General features: G+C 46.4%; 1 protein-coding gene across 3 annotated transcripts; it reads right to left on the reverse strand.

The window, feature by feature from the left end:
• Nucleotides 1–231: 231 nt before the first annotated feature.
• On the reverse strand, nt 232–14,641 carry DNAJA4 (DnaJ heat shock protein family (Hsp40) member A4). 3 transcript variants are annotated; one of them, XM_074232505.1, is made up of 8 exons: nt 14,486–14,637; nt 13,674–13,812; nt 10,014–10,194; nt 7,643–7,747; nt 6,709–6,936; nt 5,186–5,416; nt 1,149–1,249; nt 232–1,060 (listed from the first exon to the last, which is right to left on the reverse strand). In XM_074232505.1, the coding sequence occupies exons 1-8, from the start codon at nt 14,557–14,559 to the stop codon at nt 845–847; spliced, it is 1,275 nt and encodes a 424-aa protein (XP_074088606.1). In that variant the 5' UTR covers nt 14,560–14,637; the 3' UTR covers nt 232–844. The 3 variants fall into 3 exon arrangements, with proteins under 3 accessions (XP_074088606.1, XP_074088608.1, XP_074088607.1); XM_074232507.1 differs by lacking the exon at nt 232–1,060 and adding an exon at nt 2,959–2,998 and having other exon boundaries at nt 1,181–1,852; nt 14,486–14,641; XM_074232506.1 differs by lacking the exon at nt 232–1,060 and adding an exon at nt 2,959–2,998 and having other exon boundaries at nt 1,181–1,885; nt 14,486–14,641.
• Nucleotides 14,642–15,116: the final 475 nt, after the last annotated feature.

Genomic DNA, 15,116 nt, shown 5'->3' on the forward strand with positions numbered 1-15,116 from the left:
TTCCTGAAGCCTCTCAGATACAGACATATCTCAGCTTGCTACTATTTTAGTATAGACAATCCCCCACCCCCCTCCCCATCCCCATCCATCCATCCCCAGAGAAGTATTCATTATAATGATGTTCTCTGGCTCAGTTGGCCACGAAGTGCCCACATTAAAAAGCAGTATCAGATGGGCAGCAGGCAACCAACAGAATCTCCAAATAGGTGAGGGTTTTTGTTTGTTTGTTTGTTTGTTTTTTGCTTATACCAACAAACATTTTGGAAGACTTAGTAGTAAGATAAGAATCCAATCCAAACTGGTAATTGTATGAGGTGAGAAGAGTGACCTCAGCCCCCACCAGAAGGTGAGCTGAATGTTGGACTAGTGACTGAGGGAACGAGTGCAGGCACATCTCGGGCCTAAGTGCGCTTTTCCTTCCCCAAAGCGGCCTCTGAGCTACAGTGGGTGAGAGCCCCGAGAGGACGATATCACTCACTGTTATGGAAGAGTGTTGGGCTGCCTGATTGCCCTAGGGCTCCTCCAGCTCTGCTCTGGGGGGATGAGACTGATACCTGAGAACCACAACATTCAATCAGGGGCTTCTTGAAGCTACACCCTGAAAGTAAATGAACAGATTCCATATGCAGACTGGATGTGATTTACACTTAGAAACATTTAAATATAAATTAAGCTATAACTTAAGAAACAACCAAAAAAGGGGACACTCAGCAACTACTTGTGCTGAACACATACATACACACACACACAGGACACCCCACACACAAGGCCATTAAAGCGATGCCATTTTCATTGTGCCAACTTTACATTCATCAGTTTGCTAGTCCGTGCACACCACGTCTCGTCACGCCGTCTGGCACTGCACTCCTGCCCTGGGGCCTTCATCGTCTTCTTCATATGCTTCTGTGTTGTGTCGCCAGCTTTGTTCATTGGGGTTGAATTCGTTGAGTTCTACTTGATCCATGTCGTCCGTGATTCTTACTTTTTGTCGTGGTGGAAGCAAAGCTTCTAGCTGAGGCAATTTTTCTTGGGAAAGCCAATGTTTTTCAGGAAAGACCACCTATGATGAGGGGGAAAAGTCCACATAAATGGAAGGGAAAAGGGTGTCATTGCAATAGATTTCATGTAATTAGAGGAAATAAACTTACCAAGAACTGTATGATGAGAGAGCCTTTCTCAAGTGGTGCTTTGTAGATGGGCATGCCTTCATTGCGTACACATTTTAAGTCACCATGCTTTATCACTTCACCTGCCCATTAGAGAGGTTGGTTTTATTAGGTACCAGAAATGGTTAATCTCTAGTTCCACAATACATCTGCATGCAGCCTACGTAGTCAGGTTGTCAGTGCAATGTGAAACTGGGGAGGATGTGCTCGAAGCCTTGGAAGGTATTATTGGATATATATATATATATGTATGTATATAAAATCTACTCAAAATATCTCTAAAATGATCCAGTAGGAAATTTAGACACAAGGATTTCTGCTACCCACACCCTTTTACAAACATTCAAAGGCAAAGTTTTATGAAGTTCTTTGGCTGAAGCAGGTCATTGCTGCCCATTATGAGAGCGGTAACAGTATCTCTCATTTGAGAAGGGCTGGGCACAGAGGCAGCTGGGGTAACATTAGAAGATTTTATTAACATGGAGCATCCTACATAGAGTTAATGAGTGTCCTTGAACTCCCAGCAACATCAAAACAAATTTCTAAATTCTTTCCTCATATACACACACCTCAAGGACATGTTTTGGTAAGCATTTTCCCTTTGGTGCATCCACCTTCCAACATTTCACCACATACTTCATCCTTATCCAACTGGGGAGGAAGTTGAAGGCTTCAGTAGTAGGCTCCTAAAATCAGCCTCAGAATAAGAGTGATGGTCACTAAAACTCAAGCATATAAAAGGAAAGAGAGAGATCGAGATCCTCTTCCTTCTTTCCTTCCTACCTTCTTTCCTCCCTTTCTTTTTCCTATCTCATTAGATGGGCAAAGGTGACTACACTGTAAACGTTAATATAACACACCCCAGCTCTTGAGGCCTCATGTGGATGGATAAAAGTCAGTCTAAAACACTTTGGAAAAGAACTACTGTTGGTGATTTGATATCACATCAGAGTTGGAGGCACATGAGGGGACTAGATGCTTCTAGTTCTCATTCAGGATGGGGGTGAGTGTTTTTGACAAGATTCTCATCATCAAGGGGCCACCTGGTGCTTGTCATGAGGGACTCCTAAGCTCCTGGGAGGTTCTTCAAGAGCTGCAATCTGCTGCCCCATCTGTAACTATAAACCTAAACTGGAGGGTTGCCAATAAGGTCCAGAGCACTTTCAGAGGTTAGCGCAAACTAAGATTCAAAAAATTTACCCACAAGTACAGGACAAGAGACCTGAATCATCAACTGTATTTATATGAAAGGAAAGCTAGACGTTTTAGCTGATCTCAATCTCGATTGTGTGTGTGTGTGTGTGTGTGTGTGTGTGTGTGTGTTTAAGCTGTTGTACATTTTAAAAGGCTGTGATAAAAGAAGTGCAGTGCTTCTGCTGCCTCTGAAGCAGGAGCCAGCTAACACCTAAGGACCAGATGTTGCCTTGGCCTCTCTGTCCAACCAATCGAGCCAAAGGGGTTTGGTTTTGTTCTTTTCTTTTAAAGCAGCAGAGGCTGTTGGCTCAAGCTTACTTGAATACTCTAAGCTATTTCTTCCACAGAAATAAACACTGTTAAATCAGGTTGCCCTCCCCCCCATATAAGTTCCTTATGGAAATGATTTTTTGAAGTCTTATCACAGACATCCTGCTCTGAAATGTACTTTAAAAATTATTCCAGGTCAAAAATTACAATAAAAATTCCATCAAGAAATGAATGCCCATATAAACTGAGGAATAAAACTAAGGTTCTTGGAGACACTGGTTTCTTGTAAAGCAGAGCAAGGCATCTTATAGGAAAAGAAATAGATTACCTATGACATGCTTCCAGAAATGATGACTTAGAGACTTGAGCTGCAATGATAATATACTATTAGAATCTTAGAACCAATTACTCTTGCTGCTCAAATAAGATTACAAAAAGAGAAGATGAATTTCTGCCCTATCATAGTTTTGTTTTACAGCCCCCAAATCCCTCCAAAATTGTCATTTTTCTGTGACAAGCCTGGGTCCAATTTTAATATAATTTTATGACTTGTGTACATCTGGAGAAAGTGGGCCTCCTGGTAGTTTTACAATAATATTATTGAACATAGATAAATGACCAAGAGGAGAAATGTGGGAGAAAGGAGAAAAGATGCATGCTGTCTTCAGGGAACACAAGATTTCCATGCAAACAGATTTCTAGCAACTTTTTCTTCAAATATTAGAAATCTGAATTTTAAATATTTCTGATGGAAATCTTTTTCAAATGGTCATTTTTTCTTCTACTTTAAACTACTTTGTTAAAACTAAGAAAAACTGAATACAACCCTTTTATTAAAGAGCCTGAAATCTCATTATGAATAAATTGTTACCATATTGTTAACACAGTAATTCTTTTAGACTTCAGCTATGTATAGACTTCACATCAGTATTATTTTGGGTTTTGAATTCTTTTCCATCTCTATTCAAGGTCAGCTGTTAACTGACTTGCTGATATTGTGACTGCTTCTAACAACTCATCCTTCTTTCCCTTTTCTGATTTATTTTGAACTTAAGAACTAGACAAGTGGTCTTGTTAGAATTTTATCTAAAATTAAGTTAAGCAGATGGAAATGTGGAGCCTGAGGGGTTAGAAAAAAATGGATGAATTGGGATCCCTAAAGGTTTTTTAAAATCTGGCTTCTTTCCTCTGTCAGTATGGGAAGCTGATGTTTCTAGATAGCCACATCTCAGTATTAATGAAGTATGACTATAGAAGGAAAGGAGAGAGATGTGATATAAGAAAGGGATGGGAGAAGACAGGAAGAGAAAGATGAGAGAATTCTGATAAGGAGTTTTTCTCTCCCTTCTTGGGCTCAAGTCTAGAAATCTTCCTGTTTTTCTATCTTTCTCCCTCCCTCCCCTCTAGTCTGTTAGCAGCACAGTCTTGCTAAGTTCTAGCACTGCTTCTGGGTCTGCAAGGGTGGGAACCTCTCAGATGCACATTTGATTCCCTGCCCCTTTCTCATTTGGAGGTGCTAACTGAACCCCCTGACAATAACAAGGACTACAGGGCACATGAGCTCCTTTAAGGAGCGGTTCAAAACCTTCCCTAACACCACTGTACTCCCCCACCCCCACTATATGGAAATCTAACGTTTTTTAAGGGTGCAGGAGAAAATAACACATACAAATGTATGATCAAAGAGAAAGGAAAAAAAGGTCTGGGTAGATGGGAAAAACCAGGTAAGTGAATCAGTCCCAAAGAAGAGAAGACAAGAGAGAGAGAGAGAGAGAGAGAGAGAGAGAGAGAGAGAGAGAGAGACATGGAAGAGAGGCTCCTTGGAGAGGACAGTCAATTCTAAAGTGTTTACTCATGGTTCCACTTGTCCTTCCATTCCTTTCCACTCTTGGCACTGGGCTGCAAGGACATCAGCACTCAATATGGGCTTTGGGTTCCATTAGCTATTCACTCATTCCTGTTTCTTCAACTCTTGATCCTTAAACCTAGAAAGACCTGAATGGTATAGGCTCATAAACTAACTGAAGGAGAAATCATCATGGCCTGGGCAGTAACATGGAAAAAACCTGGTTAAAAAAATAAAAGGCTCTCCAGAATGTCTTGTTCAAACACCCTTCGCAGGCTTGGGTGTCTGGATATTCTGTCTGATTCTAAGCCTTGTAGCCCATTTGTGTCTGAGTGATTGTTCCTCAACAGTGACTGGAAGAAAGTGGAACTTCCACTGTTCTTTTAGGAGCAACTTCAGGATAAACTAAAAATGTGCAATCATTGGCCAAGTATCTTCGTGTGTGTGTGTGTGTGTGTGTGTGTGTGTGTGTGTGTGTGTGTGTGTGTGTGTATCTGCCTATATGTGTCTGGAGTTTTCCTTTGTTTTAACTTTACCACCCAGGACCCAGAGGAGGATTGCTACTGCAAAAAATGAAAATGGACTAATGTCACCTGTGTAGTGAAGTTATTTCACTGAATGACAGAAGCAAGAAAATACCATGGAACATTCCCAGACAAAACAGTGTGATCTATAATCAACAGCAATGCTCTTCTATCCCAAAACTCACCTGGCTTTGAAGTTATAACAAGAGTTCGATTGTCCAGTGTTTTGATGGTCTTTTTGAAGCCACACAAAGCTTCAGTGAGCTGAATTTTCATTTTCATTATCAAGTCATGACCTCTTCTCTGGAAGATACCATGATCCTTCTGATCAAGCACAATGATGACATCACCAGGCTCCAGCTCAGGCTCCTGATCTCCTTCTCCATGAAACATAATCTTTTGTCCATCTTTCATACCTAGGAAACAGCATCCCTTATTAATCATTTTATTAAATGATGTGTCTTTTGGTAAACAAAGGTGGCTGGGAAGGGATACATGTTTGTAGAACAGCTACTACTATGTACTGAGCACTTTATGTATCTCTCATTTCATCTGCACAAAGATCCTCGGGAGGTATGTGGTGGGAGGTAGGTGGTGCTATCATCATCATTTTACAGTTGAGGAAATAGGTAGATTGATATTGAGTGACTTGACTAGGCTCACACAGGTACTATGAATGAGTCTGAATTTGAACTCAGGTCTTCCTGACTCCAGGCTCAGAACTCTACCTTTAACATGACTTTTTTTTTTAACAGATAAGAAAATGAGAAAGGAAAGATCACATGTTTTATCATAAATCATGGTCATGCAGCCAAGTCATTGGCAGTGTGGAATAGGGCTGATGCTTCTCTATGCCATTTGGATTTATTTGTAGAATTCACTCATTCTCATTTTGTGATACATGTAGGTGTATCTGACACTATTAAACCCTAGCAAAGTAACGCTGATAGAAGATACACACACAAAAAATGAATCTTTAAATGTAAAAGAATGAAGGACAGCACTGTACTTTTTGATACTGGGTCTTGTACTTTTTGGTATTGGGGGGACAGATCGTTTGCTGCTTGTAAAATGTACTCCTATCAATTGAACAGCTTTTTTGTAGAGGACTTAAGTTTGAAAGAGGGCTGTTTTATTGCCTGGTAGACATCAAGAATGGCATTATGTCTGTTTTCTATGTTGGGACAACTGGATGGAGCAGGGAGGGAATATTACAATGAGATAGCTTCAAGAATCTGAAGGGAAAGAAAAATATAAGGATAGCTTCCTAAGCACTTGGAGACAAAAGAAGGGAACAAATAAAGGATTAGGGGCTAAGGGAGATCTCCAAAAGAAATCCTAGAAGAAATCAGCAGTTAACAAATCAAGAGAAAACAGTTCAGTTCACCTTGGAATCATCTAAGCTTTCAAAAGATGGCAGTTCACAGTATCAGAAAAAGGGGGAGAAGAGAAAAACCCTAGAAAAGAAGACTGCCTTTATCCACAAGAGATAGAGGTAAGAAGCATTTCTGGTACTTTTAGGAAAACTGATAAAATCTATGCCAGATTTTAATTCTCCACTGATTATGCTGAACTAGATTAGGACAGAACCTTCTACAATTTAGGAGTGTTTTGAGTCCTCTGAGCTTACTTGGATGCCTGGATGTTCACTGGGAAAAAGAAGGTTGGGGATAGGGGTGGGAACTTGATGGTATCCCTGGGTTCTCACCTTTTTCTATGTGAACTTCTATAATTTTTTTCTCTCTTACAACTTTGCAGCCATTACAGTTCTTACACTGGTCCTTGGGGTTAATCCGTTCACCTTGGCCTTTACATTCAAGACACACTGTTTGAATCTGCTGGACCATTCCTGGCCCAATCTGCTGGATGTGAATTTGCATTCCTCTCCCTTTACAGAGGGGGCATTTTTCAACAGATCCTTTTTTCCCACCAATTCCTAGTGAAGCAAAACAAAAATGAAATTATGATCTCCTCAGAGTTAATCAGAGCAAAAAAACAACCTGAAAGCTTTGGATAGTGACAACATGTTGATAAGTTTGCCTGTTCTTTTGAAAACAGCTTGAAAGTTGAATGAAATATTTTCTTTTGGTCTGCTGTATCCTGCAGACCACATTAAAATTTGGAGTTTTTTGGTTGTTGTGGAGTCATTTTTCAGTTTTTTCCTTTTCCTGACCCCTTTTTGGGCATTTTTTTCTTGGCAGAGAAATAGTTTGACATCCTTCTCCAACTCATTCTACAGATGAAGAAACAGCAAATAGGATGAAATGCCTTGCCCAGGGTCACACAGCTAGTAATATATCTGCAGCCAGGTTTGAACTCAGGAAGAATGGGTCTTCCCGATTCTAGGCATAGCCCTCAATATATATATATATATATTTTTTAACAATGAGGGACATTTTAAAAATGTATATTAATAGAACTGCATAGACTTTGAATGGCATAAAATTTCAGTTTTCTCTGGCAGGCAGTAAATCTCTACTTTGTGAGAAAGCAAACTATGAATAAGGAAGAATAGAGGTGTGTATCTTTTCTGAGTGTCATTTGTTGTGTTTAACTTTATTACTTTACACACAAAAATGTGCATTGGATTCTCTAGTCTGTAAAGAACCTTCCTCCTGTCCTCCCCGCCACCATTTCATTACCTTCACATTTGTCACAAATTACATTTTTCTGGAGTGCTAGTTTCCTTGTGACTCCATTATATATGTCTTCAAGCGATACAGACAACTGATGCACGACATTCTTGCCTTCCGAGAAAAAGTACACAAATATCAGGACATATGTCATCATTCAGGTTTAAAAACGAGTCATCACCCTTAAACCAGGAGAGAGTTTCTATCTCATCTAGTGTTTCTCTTTGGCCAGAAGGGGAATAAACTCAGAGAGTTTTTCCACCTCTAGATTTCTGTGAATTCAGCTGTTCTAGTTACCTCTTAATTTAATCTGAGAGTTCTGCATCTTAGTTACAATTAAAAATTAAATAATTTTCTACATTAACTTTCTTAGAACAAATCTGAGTGAAGTAGAAAGGTCACCCTTTATTCAGTATAAAATAAAACAACATAAACAAGGTTTCTGCTTATTTCAGGAAAGTAAAAACTACCTCAATCATTAAACAAGTTTGGTTTTTTTTAGCATGTAAAATATACAAGCTAACTTTAAATGGCTCTGTCTTTTATCCTTGAGATTTTTGTTTGTTTGTTTTTGCAAGGCAATGGGGTTAAGTGGCTTGCCCAAGGCCACACAGCTAGGTAATTACTAAGTGTCTGAGGATTTGAACTCAAGTCCTCCTGACTCCAGGGTTGGTACATTGTGCCACCTAGCTGCCCCACATCCTTGAGTTCTCAATAGCATTTTTGCATATTTTTAAAAACTTGATAGTTTTGCAGGAAGCAAAGAAATGTATTGTAACCAATGTTTGGGACAGAATGAATTTAGATAATTCTCATTAAAAAGACACATTTTAATTTCTTGCATTCTTTGTCTTTTAGAGCTGATAACCTAGTTCCTTCTATCTGGTTAGTGAAACAACAAGTGAAAAGATGTACATTTATAAATACCTAACTTATTGAAGTTCGGATATTTTAGCCACAACTATAAAAATGTTAAGTTTAAAAGTAAGCAGTAAGAAAATAAGCCCCCCCACCTTTTCAAAGGGCTGCAATAATTTTTAATGTACGAGCAAATCTAATAACTTGGTAATGTTTTTCCCAACTGTATATCAGATTATAATAATAGCAATAATATTTGTCCTTCATTCTCGAAGATTACAGTATCAGGGACGTGATGCCATGACAAGCACATGAATTGGATTGGAGTGAAGGGATGCTAAATCCCTAATCTCACTTTCTCCTCCAAAGATGTCTAGGTCCAGTGACCAGATAGGAATCAGGACAACTGGAGATGACCCTGCATTGGGGGCAATCAGAGTTAAGTGACTTGCCCAGGGTCACACAGTTAGTGTTGTGTTGTATCAGAGGATGGATTTCTGACTCAAGGCCAGTGCTCTATCCACTGTGCCACCTAGAGAGGGAAAGGGGAATACGGTAAAGAAACGCTATCAGAGATCAATTCAGAAAAAAGTTATTTGGGAAAGTCCAAGTCTGGGGCCCTTTAGCATGTCCCTAACAACATACTTCCATACTGCGGAAGACACTTGGCTGAATTATCACACTATATTATAAACCAGGTTTATAAAATGCCTTGCTTCCATCAGACAAGATGGGATAGGGAGAAGCTTCACTTAACTAGAATATTCACCTTGTAGAACTCCTCATTTCATCAATAAAGGATCAATAAATGTTATTTTCTACTTTGAAGACAAGGCAGGCACAGCTCAGCAACCAGGAAAGCTGGCTCCACTGAAGGAGCATTCATTTAAGCAATAGTTTGCTGTTTAGGTATTGTGCTAAGCAACTGGTTTTGTTGGGTGTATGGGCTGGGCACTTAAAACCACAACAAACTTACTTTATGAAGGGGAGGGAAAGAGGATTGTTTGGTTTCTAAGCAATTCTTTATAACAAAAGTTTGTAATCTTGGGGGGGGTGTCATGGTAATCTGATACTTTGTTGGGCTAGTGAAAACCTAAGGACTTCTTTTCTCAGAATAATGTTTGTTGCCTTCATTCAAAATTGAAGAAAATATTAAATCTCACTAATATTAGTGAAAATGAAAATATAATTTTTTTCCTGTCCAAGTTCACAAACTTCCCTCCTCCCCCCAACCCCAAACTATTTCTGTACTCCTGGAAGCTCTGTTCTATAAAGAATATTTTACCTCTATATTAGTAAACTAAAGTATACTTATTAACTTAAATAACAATGAACTTCCAAGACATCTTATATTCACATAATCCCGAAGATGCTATGTTCAAATGCTCTACAGAAGGATATGGACATTCAGTCTTTTTCATCGTGTTTCTCATGAACTTAAATTGAATGGATTAGGAGAGGACCATTTTCTGGCAAATTTAAGGCTTTTGACCTTTCAAAAGAACTCCCAAAGACCATTTACCTCTTCTCTCTCTAGTCATCCGTCCTCCACCGCCAAAGAACATGTCAAAAATATCCATGGGTGACGAGAAGCTGCCGCTTGTTGTGCCTCCTTCTTTAATAGCCTGTTCCCCACCCTGGTCATAAATTTCCCTTTTCTTTGCATCTGAAAGTACTTCATAAGCTTGGGAGATGAGTTTAAACTTGAAAACAAAAACAAAAACAGTAACTACAAAACCAGAGACTGAATCGAACAGCGTAATAGCAGCTATTCCTCCTGGCTGCTACTCTAGTAACAGTAGCTTGCTTTTGACTGGAGGGGTTACCAAGTGATAGGTACAACAGGACAAGAGGACAACTTTATACCAGCTTTTACAGATGAGGGACCCCATCCATGACCATGCCTGTGTTGCCAGCCAATGCCCGAACCACCATTTGACCTTGGGACTCCTGCTCAAGAACCATGTGAGGTATCCTGTTTGCCTTTTCCTTTTTCACTCTTGGGTGATTTATGGCCAAGACAGGTCACCTCGACCACGATTGTTCTGTTTTCCTATATATGTAAAACATGTGCTGGTCACTTTATGACTTCACATTCTTTCTGTGAGGCCCGAAGAGCCCTCGTTATCTTAAAGCCTACGTTTATTATGCATATCATGATCAGAGCTCAAATATAACTGTGCACATCTTTGTACATTATTTCTTTAAGGAAGTAGCTAATATCAGTCCCCTTCTGTAGACAGGGAATCACGTAGCACCTTAAGTCACACAAAAGAGAATCGGGACTTTGGAACTGAAATGTGGGTCAAGCTGCCCTCAGAAACTGGGGAGTCTCCCATGCACAATGGCTATGTCCATCATCAAAAGCACAATGAGAAACATTGACTACCGAGGAGGAGGAGGAGGGGGCTTACAACCTGAGGGGTTTTAGTTAACTGAGACCATTTTTTCCTCTGTAGTAATAAATAGATAAGTGTTTGGATAAGTTTGCTCTTCAAATCATGGTAATTTGTCATTTAAAGACAAAAAGTATAGATAAGTTCAAACTTCTAAATTTTCTTGTTTATTAGAACTTTAAAATAACAGAAGATTGTACATGAAACTGAAGTTTTTGCACATTTTTAAAGTATCTTAAATTTTTTCTAGTTTTTTGGGGGGTTTTTTTTGCAAGGCAATGGGATTAAGTGGCTTGCCCAAGGCCACACAGCCAGGTAATTATTCAGTGTCTGAGACTGGATTTGAAACCAGGTACTCCTGACTCCAGGGCTGGTGCCACCTAGCCGCCCCAAAGTATTCTTATATTTGACACTTAAATAGTAACACGACTTTCCTGCTAATCTTCTAGCTCTCGACATTCAGTCTGAATACTATGGCCAAAGAGACAAAAGACAATGAAACTGGCCCCAGCATCATCAGTACCCCCAAAGTTTGGTTGGTACTTCCATCTGTACATAGCTTTGAACCTTACCTGCAAACGGTTGTCTTAGTTAAATAAATGTTAACTTTGAGCCCTACCTGTTAGCTAATAGAAGTTAAAAGTGACCCAAACTGACTGGTTGCCTCACATGTGCATTCTGATCTCCCCAAAAGCGGCTGGCCTGAAACTGGTAGAGTCTGTGAATAAATAGCTTGACCACAAGCACAACTTCTAGGTAATGCTGATGCTTAGCAACGTCTCACAACAAGATGGAATGAGCAAACCCAAGCCTCCCCTGAACAGGCAGAGGAAGGGAAAGAGGTCTTACTCTCTTCATATGGTCATCAGTAAGAATAAAACCCAAAGTAGTAGCCCCAACAGAATTTGGTAGCTGTGTGAGGACTTCATCAACTCAAGAGTGGGGTTATTTATTGGAAAGGAAGCCCCTCTCTCTGCAGATATCATCCAAGGTATTACTCTCCTCTGTGGAAACCTCTCTCTCATCCTTTTTTTACTTTTTATATTCACTAAATGGGCTAGTCCACAACTCACTTTTTCCTTCTTTTGTAAGATGAGGGGTCTAGAGTTATGGTTTCTTCACTAATATGTAATGTTCTTGCCTGTTTCTTCTACTAAGACATAGCGGCATCGCCATTGTGTGCTTTCCACTTGAGAACCTTCCCCTAGTCTTAGGAAAGGGATAATGGATTTGGAGTTTGAGGACTTGAGTTCCAATCCCAGCTCTTATTTTATTTACTACCTGTCTCGGGCTCTTAGTTTAGGCAAGTTCACTTCATCATCTGTAAAAAACAAAGTCTGGTTGGCAAATCCCTTCCAACTCCAGGATTCTCTAATCTTAGATAAGGACGAACTGGAAAGGATGAGCTGGTCTCTACTCTCCTCCTCCTCCCCCCTTTCATGTCAGAACCATAATTAAACTCAACCCAAGAAGACAAGCTTGGATAAATTAGGCCGTGGGTCCGTCCGGATGTGTACAATGTGTTCTAGCTAGCAAAAATGGATTTCTAAGACTCTGGCATACTGGCACACTCATTTCAACATTCAGTTATGAAAATTATTCTAGTACAGCTTAAGAATACATAACCACTGAAAATGTTAACATAAAACCACCTGCCTGCACCACAAATATTTCCTTAGACAACACAAGTACCCACGGCTCCCAAAAAAGCAGTGGTTGGCACTGCCCCCGAAGGCCTTGCTTTCCTCTAACAAGAGGTGGACCCCATGACACCATGGTAAAGAGAATTAGCTTAGTGAATGGGCAAGGTCAAAGGGAGTGAATGACATACACGGGAGGGATTTCTTAAAAAAAGTGCTGGTGGTCACTGGAGAGAAATCTATAGGGTCTGGGGGGGGGGGGGCGTTGATAAGTGGGCAGTGGGAATGGCAGAACTGAGACCAGTGAGAATGGCTAAATCTATGAAAGGGAAGAATGGGGGTGGGGACCGGAGTCTGCGGGCACGGATGATCTGAGGTGCTAGGTTTTATTTTGTGGGCATGGGGTCTTTGGATCCGGGTTGATCAGGACCCGGCTCTGTGTTACAGAAAAGCCTGTGCCTTAAGGTGACCCTTTGGGAGCTGACGGCACGCTGGGCCCATCGGGCATTCAGCATCCTGAATCACATTTTCCGAGAACCAGCACCAGGGTCAGGGCGATGCCCGCCTGGCGGCCACGACCTCAAGGCGCCCCGTGCGGCGGGGGCCGAGGCCCCTAAATATAGCCTGGAACGCGGCCGGGCCCGGGCCCCGGGCGAGTGTTCTAAGCTGGGCCGGGGGCGGAGGGCCCGAGCTAAATATAACCCGGCTCGGTGCCCACCGGTGCCCCGCGGCCGGCCCGGGGCCAGGGCTGTTTCCATAGGCACCAAACAGCAGCGGGCGGGTGCCGGGGGGGGGCCTGGGGGCGGGGAGGTGGCCGGGCAGGGGAGCCGCGCCGAGGCCGGGCCGGGGCTGGGGCCCGGACGCGCGGCCTGGCTTCGGGCCCGGGCCCGGGCCCGGGCCCCGCTCCGGAGGGAGCTCGGCGGGGCCCCCTTCCTCCCGGACCCCCATGGGGGACGGGGCTCCGTCCTTCCCCCAAGCCCCCCCGGGCCCCCGGCCTCCTCCGGCCGTTTGGAGCCGCGGCCCGGCCCCGGCCCGGGGGGGGGGGGGGGTCCGCCGGCCCCGGCCCGGCCCCGGAGCGGGGATCGTCCGCCCCGGCGGCCCGGCGGTTACCGGCCGCGGGGGCCGCGCCCCGGGCGCCCCCCTCACCTTTTCGCCCTCGTCCGGGTTCTTGTCCGGGTGGTACTTGAGCGCCAGGCGGCGGTAGGCCTTCCTGATCTCCTCCGGGGCGGCGCTGGGCTTCACCCCCAGGATGTCGTAGTACTCCGTCTCCTTCACCATCTTGGCCCTGCGGGAGGGGCCGGGTCAGGGCAGCGGCTGCCCGAGGGGCGCGGACGGGGCCGCCGGCCGCCCGGGACCCCCAGCTGTGGCCTCGCCCGCCCGCCCCGCGGCCCCTGCGCGCCTCGGCCCCCGCGGCCCCCGCCGCGCTCTTATGGGGCGGCGCGGAAGGTTCCTGCGCCGCGCTGACGCCACAGTGGCCCGGGGTGCGCGGAGGGGCCGCGGGGGCGGCGCGGCGGGAGCTGCGGCAGGGGGGTCGGGGCCCCGCCGCCCGCCCCGGCCCCGCCCCGGCCCGGCCCCGGCTGCCCCCCAGAGTCCGGCCCCGGCCCGGCCCCGGCCCCGCCCCCGGCCCGGCCCCGGCCCCGGCCCCGGCTGGCCCCCAGAGTCCGACCCCGGCCCCGCCCCCGCCCCTGCCCCGGCTGGCCCCCAGAGTCCGGCCCCGGCCCCGCCCCCGGCCCCGGCTGGCCCCCAGAGTCCGGCCCCGGCCCGGCCCCGCCCCCGGCCCGGCCCCGGCCCCGGCCCCGGCTGGCCCCCAGAGTCCGACCCCGGCCCCGGCCCCGCCCCCGCCCCCGCCCCGGCCCCGGCTGCCCCCCAGAGCCCGACCCCGGCCCGGGGCTTGTGTCCCAGGGCACCACCCCCGCAGCCCCCCCGCCCCCCCCCCCGGCCCCGGCCGCGCCGCTCACTCGGGCTCGGGGCTCCCGGGCCGCGTCTCCGCCTCCCCCGCGGGCCAGCTCTGCGGCGCGCCGCCCCGGGCCATGCCGGGGAGCTCGGGCTCGGGCTCGGGCTCGGGCTCGGGCTCGGGCTCGGGCTCGGGCTGGGCGCCGGCGGACAGCGTGTCGGGGCCCGGGCCCGGGCGGCGGGGGCCTCGCGGCGGCGCGGGCGGCGGCTTGGGGCCGCGGGCCGGGCGGGCCGGGCGGGCGGCGGGGCGGCGCGCGGCGGGGCCGCGGGGCGGGGGGCGCGGGGCGGGCCCCGGGGGGCGGCCGGGCGCGCTCACTCTGGCGGCGGCGCGGGCGCGCGCGGCCTCCCCGCAGGGCTTGCACGGGCCGAGCGAGGGCGCGCTGGCGCGGGCGGGGGGCCCGGGGGGCGGCGGAGCCCCGGCCGGCCTGGGGGGCCGCTCCAGCCTGGCCGCCCGCCGGGGTGTGGCCGCGCGCGCCCCGCTGTGCGCCCCGCTGTGCGCCGGGGGGCCCCGGGGCGGGGCGCTGCGGGGAGCGGGGCGGGGCCGCGACCCCGAGGCCGCCCGGGCCCGGGGGGCCTGCGACCGGGCGGGGGGCCCCGGGGGCGGCGGGGGCCGGGGGGTCTGCGGGGCGCCCGCCC

The sequence above is a fragment of the Macrotis lagotis genome, chromosome 4, assembly GCF_037893015.1.
Source record: "Macrotis lagotis isolate mMagLag1 chromosome 4, bilby.v1.9.chrom.fasta, whole genome shotgun sequence".
In the NCBI taxonomy this organism is placed as follows: domain Eukaryota; kingdom Metazoa; phylum Chordata; class Mammalia; order Peramelemorphia; family Peramelidae; genus Macrotis; species Macrotis lagotis.